This window comes from Ailuropoda melanoleuca, chromosome X (assembly GCF_002007445.2).
Source record: "Ailuropoda melanoleuca isolate Jingjing chromosome X, ASM200744v2, whole genome shotgun sequence".
NCBI lineage: Eukaryota > Metazoa > Chordata > Mammalia > Carnivora > Ursidae > Ailuropoda > Ailuropoda melanoleuca.
The window spans coordinates 52,048,873-52,064,748 of record NC_048238.1 but is presented as its reverse complement, the minus strand read 5'-3'; the positions used below and the strand labels follow the sequence as shown (position 1 = coordinate 52,064,748).

At 46.1% G+C, this 15,876-nt stretch overlaps 1 protein-coding gene across 2 annotated transcripts in view; it reads left to right on the top strand.

The window, feature by feature from the left end:
• TEX11 (testis expressed 11) overlaps nucleotides 1–7,125 on the top strand; it is a 279,061-nt gene extending 271,936 nt beyond the window's left edge. For both annotated transcript variants that reach the window (XM_034649574.1, XM_034649575.1), the window contains exons 29-30: nucleotides 6,156–6,320; nucleotides 6,913–7,125. In XM_034649574.1, the coding sequence (XP_034505465.1) occupies nucleotides 6,156–6,320; nucleotides 6,913–6,984 (237 nt within the window). In that variant the 3' untranslated portion in view covers nucleotides 6,985–7,125. The remainder of the gene's footprint in view (nucleotides 1–6,155; nucleotides 6,321–6,912) is intronic.
• Nucleotides 7,126–15,876: the final 8,751 nt, after the last annotated feature.

Genomic DNA, 15,876 nt, shown 5'->3' with positions numbered 1-15,876 from the left:
TTTTCCCGGCACTATTTATCGAAAATAGTCTCCCCCCGCCACGTATATTCTTACCTCCTTCGTCATAGATTAATTGACCATATAATTGTGGGTTTATTCTCGGGGTCTCTATTCTGCTCCATTGATCTGTGTGTCAATTTTTAAATTAAAAAGCAATAAGAAAAAGATTACCAACACCAGAAAAAAGTGGGCAAAAGCCATAGCCCTTTTTTTTTGTTTTTAGCTAGGTAAGCTACAAAAGAAGAGATGCAGTTGGCTAAGAAACACGTGCAAAAGTTGTTCAACTACAGAATTAATCAAGGAAATCTATACAAACAAAAATATATTTATTTGTTAATCTCAGGTGAAATGAAGAGATTTTCACTAAATTAGAGGGTATGCTTGGGAAAATATTAAAAATATAGACGGTAACCAGTCAAAGGCTGGTGAGTGCCCCTGGCTTCTACTCTTATCTGTGCCACAAACAGATTCTGTGGCCCTGGACAGATGGCACTGAATCTCTTGGCCTCAGTTTCCTTATAAATAAAAAGAGGTTTCTAGAGACTTCTACCTCTGTAATGGCAGTATGACAATCTGAATGGGCATGTTCCCCAGCAAAACAACCATATGGGTGAAAATTGTAGAAAAAACAAGTAGGGGCATCTGGGTGGCTCAGTTGGTTAAGCGTCCAGTTCTTGATTTCAGCTCCGGTCATGATCTCAGGGTTGTGAGCTTGAGCCCCACATCAGGCTCCTCACTCACCAGGGAGTCTGCTTGAGGATTCTCTCCCTTTGCCCCTCCCCCCACTGGCACATGCGCTCCCTCACTCTCTCTCTCTTAAATAAAGCTAAACAAATCTAGGAGTGCCTGGGTGGCTCAGTTGGTTAAGCATCTGCCTTTGACTCAGGTCATGATCTCCAGGTCCTGGGATCAAGCCCTGCATCAGGCTCCCTGCTCAGTGGGGAGTCTGGTTTTCCCTCTGCCCCTCTCCCTGCTCCTGTGCGCTTGCTCTCTCTCTCTTTCTCTCTCCCTCTCAAATAAACAAATAAAATCTTTAAAAGTAAATAAATCTTTTTTAAAAGGAAAAGAAAGAAAAAACAACTAAAGTCTTTAGAAATTGTTTTAAGAACATACAGAAAACAAAAAGGGATCTATTCAAGAAAATCTACTAAATCTTGGTAAGAACCTTAAGAGTCTTTGAACCATGACCCACTCACTCCCTGCCCGCCACCCCGGTCAGCATGATGGAAGCTCCACTCCCAGAAAGTATAGCCAAGGAAACAATGCTCCCATTCCCCTTAGCCTCCCAGTCAAAGGATATGATGCCCACGAAGAACAGCAGGCTGCCAGCACTTACTATCCCACTTTCAGCTCCAAGCTACAAAAGCTAAATTTTTGGCAAGTATGGCCAAGAGAGTGAGGCCTCACTTCCTTTTTCCAGCCCCCACTTATAGGGCAAAGGATCTACCCCAGGCAAGTCAGACCACTGGGACCCTTGCCCCAACTAACTCTTAGGGCAGAGGTTCCCCACCCAAAGGGGCAAGTCAAGAACCCTAGAGACTACCACCCTACCCACTATCCTGCTCTAAAAGCAGGTGGTATCACTCAGAAGAATGGGGTCCCCTGTTACCCCCCCCCAAATCTCTGGAGCAGGGACTTAGAGATTTTTTTCCTGGGGTAAGGGCAATCTATAAGAACAGAGGCTGTGTCCTGAGAAGCAACATAAGAAGCTTCACATGTGAGGGGAACAGACTTTGCCATAAAAAGAAATGAGTTACTGACACATGCTACAACATGGATGGATCTTGAAAACATTATGCTAAGTGAAAGATGCCAGTTATAAGGACTACCTACTGTGTGATTCCATTTATCTGAAATGTCCAGAATAGGCCAATCTGTGAGAGAGAGAAATTAGATGAGTGGTTGCCGAGGGATGTGGGGGGAGTATTGGGGGAAATGGGGAGTGACTAACGGGCACACGGTTCCCTTTAAAGGGGATAAAAATGTTCTAAAATTAATTGTGGCAGTGATTGCAGAACTCTGTGACTATACTAAAAACCACTGAATTGTACACTTTAAATGGGGAAATTGTATGGTACTTGAATTATATCTCAATAAAACTGATGTACACAGTAATTACTTCAGGAGCCCTGAGGAGAACCTAAAGAGACAGTCATTGTGTTCCAGAACACCTAGTTTTGTTAGAGATATGTATGACTGCTGTATTTATTAAGATGGTGAGGACAGAAGAAACTGGCTTCGGTTATGAGCCCCAGAAAGTTCTAAGAGCCAACACCTCTGTTTGCTGCCATTGACTTGTATTTCACGTAGGCCAGTCTGTCGGTTTGAGGTGAGTAGCTGCACTGATTCATTACTGTACTGAGGATGAATGATTCCCCTGAGCAATGCTGGACATGAGGGCAGCTAGTAGAAAGGAAAGTAAAACTCCTGTGGTATTTCCTAACTCACTGAATGGCACCATCAGTCTTCCAGTTGCCCAAGCCAGACATGGAGGCATCACCCCCATTTCTAGCGTATCACCAAGTCCTGGCTTTTCTGCCTCCTAAATATCTCCACGTCATTCACTTCTTCCCAACATCCACTATCACCAACCTACTTCAAGTTACCACCTTTACTTCAGCTGCTGTAGGAAGCATTTGGCTGGTCTCCTTGCATCTCTAGCTTCCTTCCATACCTTTTTCCATCAAGTGACCAGAATGATGTACATTTTCAAATTCGTGACTTTGCTTAATCTTGTTCTGTAGTTTCCCATTGCTCTTAAAGACCGAAATCCTGAATGTGGCTTACAAGGCCCTGCCTCCCTGTCTGTCCTCATCTTGAGCCACTCCTTCCCTCGCTCTCTGCCCTCGTAGCCACACTGTACTCAACAGTGCCATCAAGTCCCAACTCCTAACAAAGCTAATAGCCTCTTTCTTTGCCCTGGCCTTCATTATTAACCACTGCCTCCTTACTGAAACTTTTTCCTTTGTCCTTTATTTTCACACCGCTCCTCTGCATTGTCTTTTCACTCCTCCGTCCAACTGTGAACATTGTCATGATTCTACTCCTTCCTTCTCTATATTCTGTAACTCTGTCCTTCGAGTGAATTTTGATACACTTCAAGTGCCACCTAAGTTCCAGTCCATACGTGCAAGAGCCTACCTATCTCCCAAAGCTCCCTCAAGCCCAACATGATTAAAAGAGAACTTATCATTATCTTGATCCCTTTTCCCCAGAATCTTCCAGTTTCTTCTTTCAAGGGTATCAGCATTCTCTCAGCCACTCAAACTGTGTACTTTCGAGCCATTTTCAATTGATGTAACTTTCATTTCCCATATTAAAGCAGTTACCAGGTTTTATTGATTCTTCCTTTAGAGTGTTTCTTACAGCTTACCATTGCCACTATGTTAGTTCTTCCCTCATCACTTCACCCTTAGACTCTTAACAATTACATTTAAACAGGTCTCGCTGTTTTCTCACACTCGCGTCCATTCTAAACACCGCTGGCCTTTCACTCTTATTAAAACTGTCATTTCGTCATTATCCGTTCCCTTCTCAGAAACTTTCAGTGATTTCTCACTGCCGGCAGAATACATTCCAGAATCTGTGGCTTGTGATGCAAAACCCTTTACGCTCCAGGCCGGTGTTTCACAACCCGCGTTCCACAAGATGTGAGTAAATGAGCTGCGTACCCTGTGTTAAGCAGAGTCCCATGATTTGTTTTCTGTAAAACTTCCTGAAACGCTTACTGAACTGGCGTGCATGACGCTGCTCCAAGACGGTGTGTGTAGAATGCAGCGTGTCCAAGACATGTGCCACTAAAGAACCCTGTTTTGATTGACTCTCTGGTTTTCATCACTCTAATGTTCTGAGGAAAAGCATTTAGGACATACTTAGGTAGCCCTATCCTACATTTCTTGTCCTATTTCCCACGAATTGCCCTACATAAATCATCCGCTTAGGCCAAACAAGTATTAGTCCCCCTGACACGTGCACAACCTCAAGCACCGTCCAGGTCTTTATTAGTTCTGTTCCGTCTTTCTCTATCGATATTATAATTTTTATTGAGATATAATTCATATCTTATAAAACTCACAATTTTAAAATACCCAGTGCCGTGGTTTTTTGTATGTACTGTGCAAGCACCATCAGTATCTGGTTCTGTACTGTTTCCGTCCCTCTGAAGAGACCCTGTAACCACCAGGCGTCCTTTCCCCTTCCTCCCCGCCGCAGTCCCTGGCAGCCAGCGGTCTGCTGTCTATGCACTTGGCTGTTGTGGAGATTGCACAGCGCCTCATGTGCCTAGATCTTCCTCCTCCACCCTGAGGCCACGTTCGGTTGTTCAGTCATTCGTTCATTCATTCGGTTACGGTTGCAACCCTGTGGACACCGTGCCAGGCTGTGACTCTACAGAGGTAGATGTCATGCTGCCTTCCAGGGAACTCCCGGCCTGGTGGGGAGCCAGACAGCGCGGCGTTAGAAAGTGCTATTGCAGTGCTGTTAACCAAGGGCCATAGGAACACAGTGCTATGGGCGTCTGGGAGCGCCTCCCGGTGGAGGGAGCCCTTGACTGGGTGTTGACTCATTCGTCCATTCAGTCGTTCATGCACTCGCCCATCGAGCATCCATGCGCCCCTGTTCGTGCCAGGCATGGTGTGGGGCTCTGAGGGTGCAAAGGTGAGCCAGAACAGTCCCCTGCACGTCGGGGAGCTCAACCGTCTGGTGGAGGAGATAGGTACGCAAACAGTGCCACACGATGAGATGGAAATTGTACAGAGGAAGGTAAAGCTTGCTGTGGAAGCAGAGAGAAAGGAGTACCTGACTCTGCTTGTGAATGTGAAGAGAGAGGAGACGTTTACTGAGTGGCCAGGGACGGGGACGGCGTCTCAGGCAGAGATGAGCCCTCCTCTGATAGCGCCGGTCTGCTGCTCGGTTGTTGTTGTTGTTGTTTTTTAACTGAATTAGAGCAGCTAATGCCTGTGTCACTCTGACTAGTCCTTCATCACATATGTTGTGTAGTCCTCTTTGTACGTGGATGCCTTGTCTCCCCAAAGGCACTGTGTGTCCCTTAGGAGAAGAGCTTTGTTTTGTCTGTCTTCGCGCCCTCCTTCTCAGTGTTTTATGCATGGCGATCTCTGTAGACCCAAGTGAGGGAAGGAATTTCAGCTGAGACGTCGTTGACACTCCCAAGGAACTGTGGCCCGAGTTCTCTATTCCGTTTCCCCCTGCAGGGGCCTGTTGTGTCGATGAAGGGCTTTAACCTGGATTGAGCCCGTGAACGCTCCCTTTGTGGCCCGTCTCCTTTACAAGAACTGGGGAAGTAGCTCCTCAGACTAATCCCTTTCATTATTGCAAAATCTCGTGATCAGCCACGTTAAAGACTCCTCTTAGGTGAAGGGACCATGTTAGAAATGGGCCCTTTTGTTCATAGCTAGGTACATGTTGTCAACACAAAAGAGTAGTATTTTTTTTAATTGCAGTTGGCTGACTTTAAATAAAACAGATTACCCTCCAAAATCAGTTTTTGCCTTAAGCAAAAAAAGAAAATCAGATTTCCCAGAGAAGGAATTCTGCCTCAAGACTAACAGTGAAATCCTCCCTGAGTCTCCAGCCCGCTGGCTTGCCCTACAGACTTCAGACTCAAGATTGCAGCATCAACTCTTCCCTGAATATACAGCCTGCCGGTCTACCCTACAGATTTCCAGCTTGCCAGCCCCCACCATTGTGTGAGCCAGTCAGTTCCTTAAAGTAAATCTCTCTATATATGCAAAACCTCAAGACGAATATAATTTCTATTCTAAATACACACTGATTCAGGTCAAGGAAATTAACAGATTCAATAAAACTGCTTCTTAACAAGCTTCTCTGAGAATTAGAAATAATTGGCTGAGGAAAGCACCAAGGGGAGCCCCCCAACAAGACACAGGGTTTTCTTCTGCGTCAAGGAGACCAAGACTCCATCCAGGCGGGCCTCGGTGCTTTTTCAGTTTGTATGTCCCTTCATGAGGTCTTGCTGTGGAGCGTTCTACAGTTGACAGGCCCTCAAGATGCTCTCCTCCTGCTCTCAAGGAGCTTGGGATGGTTCGTGGACGCTGTGGCTCTTTCCTTGGTGCTAGCAGAGCACCACTGTTTGTTTAATAATGGGGCACAGCACTGACACTGTTCTTGGATTTCAGGGAGGCTACCCAGAAACAGAGATTCTCTGGCTGATGATCAAGTCCTGGAACACTGGCATATGTATGTACGGCAAGAGAAAGTATGTATCTGCAGAAAAATGGTGTGGCCTAGCCTTGCGTTTTCTTGACCACCTTGGCTCCCTCAAGAGAAGCTATGAAACTCAGGTGAGAAGGGAGAGGACTGGGGGTGGATGGGATGACCAGGGTGGGGGGGAGGCAGAGAGGTTCTATCCGGGCACCTGGTAAAGACTCAGCCCTACCTTCCTTGCCCTGGAAAGGGTCCTGATCATTGTTCTTCGCAGTGGTTCCTTAGAACTGCGAGAGTTAGGAAACTATAACAGAAACGTCTTAGAGTGAAAACCAGGAAGGATGGTGAACAGGGGGGAACCTAGGGAGAGCAAGTGGAACCTAAGAAGAATGCCAAGATAGAGCTCTGTCGATGCCAGTGCGAGTAGGGCAGGACTGACCACTGTGCCGACAGTGACGGTTTCCGGAGGTATTTTCTCCAGGGAGTAGTCCAGGGTGCAGAGTTCTGGGCTGCTAGCTAACCAGGAGAGGCTTGGTGGGAGGAAGAAAAGTCTTGCTACCAAATAAGAGCAAAGGATATTTTATGTTTTAAGCATCTTCTCCCCTATGAGAGCTGCCTGTCCCGAGTAAACAAACTTTGTGCGCTGGGGCCCCTCTTCCCTAAGAGTCTGGGGAGCTGTGCCACATTTCCTTGTGTCTCAGGAGATCTGTCTGCTGTTTTCTTTCCCAGGTGAATATTCTGTATAGTGAGCTTGTAGAAGCACTAGATCAAAAAAAGGGCTCACTTTTTAATGAAGAGTGAGAAGTGCTGGGACAAGGCATACGAGCAGGCAGGCTGACAGCTGCCCGAAGATGTTTGGTCCTGAGCTGTTGAGCATTTAAATTCTTGCCAAACTTTCTCTTAAGCTTTTGTTTCTGTTTTCTCAGGTCCTATTTTCATGTTGTTAACTGACATTTTCTAAAATAAAAGCATTTTGACTTTTACTGCGGTGACCAGCTCATTCCTGGGGGACAAATAAATTTTCCAAGGTGCTAAGGATGTTATATATATATTGAAATAGCCCATGTGGGAGCAGGATGACTCACGCCCCATGTGAACAGAAGGAAATGTTCATCCGAGTCCAACACAGGGTGCATTTCATTCCAGAAGGGCTCAAATTCCAACTACCTGAAGATAACAGAGAACCGTGGACACATCAGTCATTACTGGGCCCAGAATTGATCACACTCATAAACTTGCTTGATGAGAATGGGCTGCCCTGCCTCTATCAGAGCACATCCTGTGACAGGGAACTCCCGAGATAGCTCAAGCCACCTTTTTTGCTCTCGAATGGGTAAAAAGCCCTTCCTGATACTGAACAGAAGTTTGTCTCCCTATAGCGGTCTACTCTCTCTGTCCCAGATGCCCTTTGGAGAACGCAAGACAGAAGTCAGGCTCCTCCCTGTCCTCCTGGCTTTTTCTTCTTCTGGTCGGACATTCCCAGACCCCTCAGTGGTTCCTCATCAATATAGGCCCCTTACCTTCCAGGAGCCAAGTCCCACGTTCCGGTGAGGTCTGACCCTCACGGAGTTCAGCAGCCTCATTCTGGCTGGACTTGCATTAGTGTGCTGTAAGATCACATCGGCTTTTTGTCCCCCCAGTTGGTTTGCATTAACATTGTTTAACTTTTGATTTCGAAATAGTTTCATACTTATAGAAAAGGTGCGGATAGGCACAAAGACTGCCATATACCTTCACCCAGCTTCCCTGTGTGTCAACATTTTCCCACATTGCTTTATCATTCTCGGTGTTTCTTTCTAAACCATTTGAGATTAATTTGCAGACATCTTGCTCCGTGACCCCTTCATACTGCACTGTGGATTTCCTAAAAACAAGGCTACTCTCCTCCGGGACCCCAGTTGAAGCATCAACATTCGGAAACTAACAATGATGCCATTCTACCGTCTCATCCGCAGACCCCAGTCAAATTTCACCGATTGTCCTGATAAGGACCCTTCTGAATCCTTCCTAAGTTCAGAATCATAAGTGGCGTTTAGTTGTCCTGTCTCTTTCATCTCCTACAGACGTGAATAGTTTCTCATCCTTCCCTTATCTCTCATGACCCTGACATTGTTGAAGAGTACAGGCTAATTGCTTTGTGGCATGAACCTCAGCTCCAGTCCGTTATATGTTTCCTAACGATTAGATTGAGTGTAAGCATTTTTGGAAGGGCTGCAACAAAATTGGTATGTTCTTCTTGGTGCATTGTACTAACAGGCACACAATGTCAGTTTGTCCCATTACTGGTTAAGGTTAAGATGGCATCTTCCAGATACTTAGTAACTAGTAAGTACTTGTGAAGTACATCGCAGAAGATAATTGGATTTTTTTTCCTCATTAAACGTCTACTTCCTAGTTTTAGCATCCATTGATGAGTCTTGCCTGAATCCTTTTTTCCCGTGATGGTTGCTAAATGTTGATTTTTTTTAATTTCCATAGTTCCCACTTCATGTATTAGTGTTTGTTAGGTGAACATTTTCTTCTCCCCCACTTATTTGGTCGTATTTTTTTAAATGTTTTAACACAGACTGATGGATTTCTATTTTATTTGGTGAGTTATAATCCACTATATCATTATTTTTTTTAGAAACTATTTTCTGTCAACTTTATTTCCTTTTGGTTTGCCTTTGTGGAAGAGCAACTTAAAGTCCCTCAGTGGAATGGGTTCCTGCCCATTCAGTGGCCGGAGCAGTGGAAGCTGCGGACCAGTCCTCAGTAGGGAGCTGCTGATTGCACACCTTCAGACCAGTCTGTGACCTCCAGTTAAGTAGGGGTAAACTCAGGAGCTGCAGGCCTTCCATTCACCCTGAAAGTCCTCCTTGCTCACAGCCTTTTCAGCAGCAGCCTGTCTGTCCTTTTCAATCTCAGGATCTCTGCAGAGGTAGCGATCAGGCATGACCGCCTGTGGGTGTCCACGGGAGGTGGTGCCACACATGCGTGCAACTCCTGTATCATCATTTTGCTGCTCAAAGCCCGCTCCTTTTGACATGCCCCCACTGTTTTCTGAGCAATTCCTGCTTTGTGACCCGGTCAGTTGTTGCAGGCTCAGGTTGTACTTTCCCTGCCCCAGCACTGGAGTCAGTATGTCTCCAGGGGTCCCTGGTTCCATTTCACTGAGAATGGTAGCTAGTGCCCAAGCTCTGGGGCACCACTGTTTTTAAGTCCTCTCAGCGGACAGAGCTAGGAAATGGTATCCAGAGATCTTTTTTTTTTTAAAGTAGTATGCACACCCAATGTGGGGCTCGAACTCTCGACCTCGAGATCAGAAGTTGCATACTCTCCCGACTGAGCCAGCCGGGCACCCCCAGAGCTAGGAAATAAATGTGTGTCTGGGTATATACATATACACACGTATGTGCATATCTGTAGATACATAGGTATAGATACAGTTGACCCTAGATAGAGGGTGCCAATCCCTGCGCAGTCGAAGCCCCACATTGAATTTTCTGACTCAACTTCACTACTAATAAATAGCCTATTGACTGGGAGCCTTACCAACAATAGAAACAGTTGGCTGACAAGGTATCTTATATGTCTTTTATATACTGTATTCATACAATAAAGTGAGCTAGAGAAAAGAAAAAGTTATTAAGAAAATCATAAGGAAGGGAAAATACGTTGACAGTACTGTATCCATAAAAAGCCTATCTCTGTACATACATGAAATGGAGTTTGTACTGGGCGCCTGGGTGGCACACTCGGGTAAGCAGCCGACTCTTGGCTTCGTCTCAGGTTGTGATCTCGGGGTCGTGGGATCGAGCCCTGCTTCAGATTCTCTCTCCCTTTGCCCTTCCCACTCGTGCTCGCTCGCTCGCTCTCTCTTAAATAAATAAACCTTCAAAAAAAAAAAAAACCTGACTTCATACTGATAACCTCCATTTATCAATCCAACACCAGAGAATTTGTTCTAGCCTTCTTCCTCTTCCGTATTTGCAACTCTGTCCTCCAATACTGAGAAACCTGGCTCCTCTGAGCCCCAAATACCCACTTACTTGCTCCATCTCCCTGCTCAGGAACACTCTCCCTACGCAGCTGTCTCAGTCCTAACCCCACCAGCCTGACCCTGAGGGCTGCCCCGACCAGGTCAGCGGCTGAGCCCGCCCGCCTGGCTAGCAAGCATGTGGAGCCCCTGCCACGGGGAAGGGCGAGGGACCACAGTTCGCAGGCAAGCAGGCATTTCATATTGTGACTCACTTGTCTCCCACCTTCACCTTAGCTCATCCCTCCTGAGCTTTGAGAAGTCAGCTCAAGTTCCTCAGAGAAACCTTCCCTGGCCGGGCCAGGTTCCTTTGTCATGTGTTCTCCTAGCACTTGACTTTGTTCAACACAGTTTGGCAATATATCTTTGTTTATGGACTCAATTTGATTACTCGCTGTCTCTTCCAAGAGTCTTTAAGTTCCAGAAGGGCAGACAGTAGCCCCAGTGTCTAGCACAGTACCTGGCACTTTCAGTAGATAGTTGTTGAAAGAATGAATGACAACTTTTTTTTCATACCTTCCTGCCATTAATTAGTGTCTCTGCTTGTACTTCCAAGTTTTTTCATCTGAGTGCATTCATCTCTATTAAATTGCTCTTGCCAGTTCTTTTTGGGTAGAGTCTGGATTATGTCATTATCCCTCTGAGACCTACTTTATCTGCATATTTGGTCAGAGTGCCATCTAATATCTTTATAAAAAAAGATTTTATTTATTTATTTGTCAGAGAGAGAGCACAAGCAGGGGGAATGGCACGCAGAGGGAGAAGCAGGCTCCCTGTTTAGCGAGGAGCCTGATGTGGGGCTCGATCCCAGGGCCCTGGTTCATGACCTGAGCTGAAGGCAGACACTTAACCGACTGAGCCCCCCAGGCGCCCCTGTGTTGAGCTATTCAAGGGCTTTCTAAACCCTTTGTGATCACTGGCTCCCTTCTAGGTGTCATGCAAGTCATCCCTTCCTGTAACGTATTCTAGATACTTGCCTCTGATTAAGATGAAACCTACCTGTCTAAAGCTTGTGAGGCCTACCATCTTGCCATTTAAAAAGGAACATATGTCCTTCTCTAGGCTTCCAGCATCTTTCTTACTCCCCCTGGCTCCCCAAAGGTTACAAACACCGGTACAGTGATCTCCTCTATAGGTTATCCCTCCCAACATCCTGAAATATAGTTTGTCTGGGGCCAAGAGACTCAGAATCATTTAAAGCACCTTGCTGCTTTCTTGGAACTTCTGTAGCAATGTCTGCTTGACCCTTTCCAGGCTAACAGGCACAGTCTGTATGGCAGGGTGGACCAAGGTGAAGTGGGAATTCAAGAGGTCGTCTTCATCTTTGTTTTCTGTTGTCTGTTGTCCATTTCATGCTCATACCCTGTGGCGCTATTGGAATTCTTTTTGCATGTGCTTATAATTTTAAAAACTAATTTTAGTTAAAACAAAACATATTATCTGCCCCAGCTTGCAGACTTCACGGCCTCCTTCCTTTGCTTCCTGATGCAAACAAAAGTGAAAACGGCCTCTTTTTCTTACTCCTAGAATTAGCTCATTTGGGGCCAGGCCTTCCTGATAGGATTTTGGCAATTCTGTGTTACTGTTTCATAGTCAGCATTGGTCAGATGCCCTGCTTTTCCGCCTTGCTCACGTTTCATCATCAAAGAATTCTCTGTGCATTTACATCATTGTCTTTAGATACTTTTCCTTTGATTTCTTCACTAAAAGACTTCGCAGTTACATGGTCAGAATTTAGTTTCTCAGGGCCTCTCACCCTTTTGGAAGGTTATCCAAACAAAAAGTGCCAGAAAATGAACAAGGAATGCATACCTACCAGGTGCTAAGCCCTTCCCGTGCGCTATCGCATCTAATTGTCGTAGCAAGCCCAGGAAGGAGGCAATGGCATTCTGTTATTGTGCCTTCCTCCTGTCCTTTCTTCTCTCTTCCTCCCTTCCTCCCTCGTCATTTCTGCAGAAAACTGAAGCCCAGAAAGTTTAAGTAACTTAAGCAAGGTCACACAGCTGGAAGAAGGCAGGAGCATGATTTAAAGCTAGACCGATTGGACCCCTGCTTTTGCTTTGCCCTCGTGCTCCCTTTCTTTTCTCTGAGCCCTCTGAAGTCTGCCTTCTTTAAGTTCTAGGGCAAAATGCCTTACTGTGTCCAGCCTGACGCTCTCACAAACTCTGAGCTAAAAAGGTTGCTCTTCAAATTTCCACTTTGCCAGTCAGCCCTTCAGTACCGGTTCGAATTAGGACCTGAAGAAGAAACAATCCCTCTTGTTGTTTTCTTTACTTTCTGTGGGGTAATATTGTCAGCAAGACAAGTAAACAACTTCTAAACATTCTGCCATTAGGCAAACGAAAGTTAGGACAACTCTGGACGGAGTCCCTCATGGCTGCTAGGCCTTGCTTGCCCTGTGCCATGTTTGTGATCTGCACCAAGAGTACGTCATCCACTTGCCCCACCCTGCAGGCTGGAGTTTGATGTACTTGCCCTGTATTCCACCTGTTCTCTTCTCCTTTTAACGCCTCCGAAACTCTGTAGCGGGCTCTGTCCTTGTGTTTGTTGATTTCTATGCAGATAGGACTAGGTGACTTCCATCCTCAAGGCCATCCTTCTTTTCTTTTTTTTTTTAAGATGTATTTATTTGAGAGAGAGCAAGCAGGGGGAGGGGCAAAGGGAGAGGGAGAGAGAATCCCAAGCTGACTCCCTGCTGATTGAGGAGCCCAGGGGCCCGGGGCTCCATCCCGTGACCCTGAGATCACGACTTGAGCCGAAACCAAGAGTCAGACACTCACCTGACTGAGCCACCCAGGTGCCCCGAGGCCATCTTCCTTCTTAAGAATGTGTTCCTCCTCATGCCAGATTCCAGTTGTAAGTTTCATTCCTCCAGGTCCTAATGGGTTAAAATTTCAAGTTTACTCCATAATGTTAGGTTGGACCATATGAAGTTGCCATTTGCATAGGTGCATGGTGGTAGAATATGGACAATTTCATATGGCTCAACCCAACGCATGCGCCACGCACTGAGGCAGAAGCATCTTAAGCTGTGAGTTCAATTTATGACTCTTCGCGCAGATGCGTCTTGTGTGACTGAATGGGCACCTCTTACAGCGGTGTTCTTGTTGTCACATGTGATAGCATCCATAGTAATTGATTTTATAATATTATCAGGGCATTTTTCTGCTTTCCCCTCCATTTTCAATTTCAAATTCTCTTTATCAGATCAGCAAGGCTTTGGGTAAACACATTTTTTTTAAGTTATCATAGAGAACTCTGTTCGTAGCCAGGAGCCCAGCAATCCAGTATTTTAAACTACGGTCTGGACAAATCCTATTCTATAATTCCATCTGTATAGGCAGCCATTTCATCTTGCACGTAAAGTACCAGTTTTCTTTTGTAAGAAGAAAGAAAATGCCACATGGTCCCCCAAGTCCTTGAATTTTCTGCCCACAACTTCATAGTCCTTGGAGATGGTTTCCATGTGTCCTTTGGTGGGTGGGGCTCCTCACCCCTACAGGGGGGACACCTGTTAGATTAAGAGGTGGAGGAAGGTGAGGGGTGCCTGGCTGGCTCAGTCGCTAGAGCGTGCAGTGCTTGATTTCGGGGTTGTGAGTTTGAGCCCCATGTTGGGTGTAGAGATTACTGAAAAATAAAATATTTTTAAAATAAGAGGTAGAGGCAGGTGGAAATGGGGAGCATTTGTTTGATGTGACAGCTTTCCCACAGCTGTCTGTTAAACAGCAATAAGAATACATGACCAAAGAAAACATTCAGGTGTGCCTGCATACTTACGGCCCCTCCATATCGTCAGGTGGGAAGTCACCAACTAGCCATTCATCTGTTTGTTCGTTCATCCAGTCAGTCTTTCATTCATTCATCTGTCCACCCAACCAAGGAATACTTGTGGTCTAGATCCGGATCTTGCCCTCGATGAGCTTATAGTCTAATAAAGGAAGCGGTTAGGATTGCATTTACTGTATTAGAGTGATTACAATATTAAAGATAGAACACGAATGCTATGAAAGTTAGGGGAGAGTGCCGAGGTTCCAAAGGAGGGAATGAGAAAGTGCTTTGTGGGGAAGGCTGAACTGGACTTTAAAGATGTTTGAGATTTGGATCTAAGGAATGAGGGGAAGGGTATTCCTGGCAAAAAAAAAAAAAAAAAGGAAAAGGAAAAAAAAGACAGCATGGCAAAAGCACATCGTCTTTCTAGCTGAGGAACAGCGAATGGTTCTGTTTATTTGCAGTGTAGAGTGCTTGAAGGGGAGCGGTGGGGGAAAGCTAGGTTGGAGCCAGATTAGGGAGAATCTCAAATGTCTTGGTAAGGAGTTTGGAGTTTATTCTGTAAGCCACTGAAGGGATCTGAGCTGGGGAGCAGTAGGGTCAGAGACAGACTTTCGAATACTAATTTGGGCAACAGTCAGAAGAGGGAAGAGTCTAGAGAAAGGAAGGCTAATGTGGAGGCCATTGTCATTTCCCTACTTCACCCTTTTATAAAGCCCCATATTTTCATTAACGGCACTGATCAGTTTATAAATATCTATGTATTTGTGTGATTATTTGTTTAATGTCTTATCTCTTCGACAGCAAGCTAAGAGCAGAGACCTACCCGTTTTGTTCACTACTGTATCCCCAGGGCCTGACGCATAGCATTATGTGTTTGTTGAATGAAAATAACGAAGAATTGGGACGCCTGGGTGGCTCAGTCGGTAAAGCCTTCAGCTCAGGTCATGATCTCAGGGTCCTGGGATCGAGCCCCACATTGGGGCTCCCTGCTCAGCGGGGAGTCTGCTTCTCCTCTCCCTCTGCCGCTTCCCCTGCTTGTACTCGCTCTCTTTTTTGACAAATAAATCAATCTTTAAAAAAAAAATAACGAAGACTTGAAGCGGAGCAATAGCCGCGAAAACAGTGATGGTGAATGCGAGGGCTCCTATAAGATATAGTGTTCATAACCCCAGATGATGCCGAGGTCTCAGTTCCGGGCAGGAGAATGTGTAACAGTGTCAAAGAGGGCAGACAGGGTGATGAGTTTGTGGCCCGTGAAGGTAGGAAATCTGGTAGCTTGGCAGCCACACGGACTTTTGACAGCGCGCTTTCCGTGGAGTGCAGGGTAAAGCCGGACTGCGGAACAAACCGAGATGCGAGGCGGTATGAACTCGGCGAGGCCGCGTAGCACAGCGGCATGCAGCCTGGAACCGAATCCTTGCTCTTGCTCTTACTAGCTCTGTACGACCCTGGGCAAATCCCTCACCCTCTCTGTGCCCCAGTTTTCTCATTGTAAAATGCCTGAAACCATAGTCATCGAGTCTTTGTAAAGAGCAGATGAGTAAATAAACACGCAAAACTCTTAGAGTGATGCCTGCTACATAATAAGTGCTTTTGAGTGTTTGCAACTGTTCGACTCTTGCCCTCGGGTAGGGATCCGTGTTTCCCTGCACCTGCTCGGTCTTGACTCCCTTGTGCCATCCTGTCCTGCTCTGGGAGATCTGTGTGTCCCACCTCCTGCCGAGGTTCTCAGCCGGTGAAGCATCTGCCTTCGGCTCAGGTCATGATCCCGGGGTCCCGGGGTCGAGCCTGACCTCCCCGGGCTCCCTGCTCAGCAGGGAGCCTGCTTCTCCCTCTGCCCCTCCCCCGCCCCCCCCCCATGCTGTCTCTATCAAATAAACAAACATTTTTTAAAATCTTAAAAA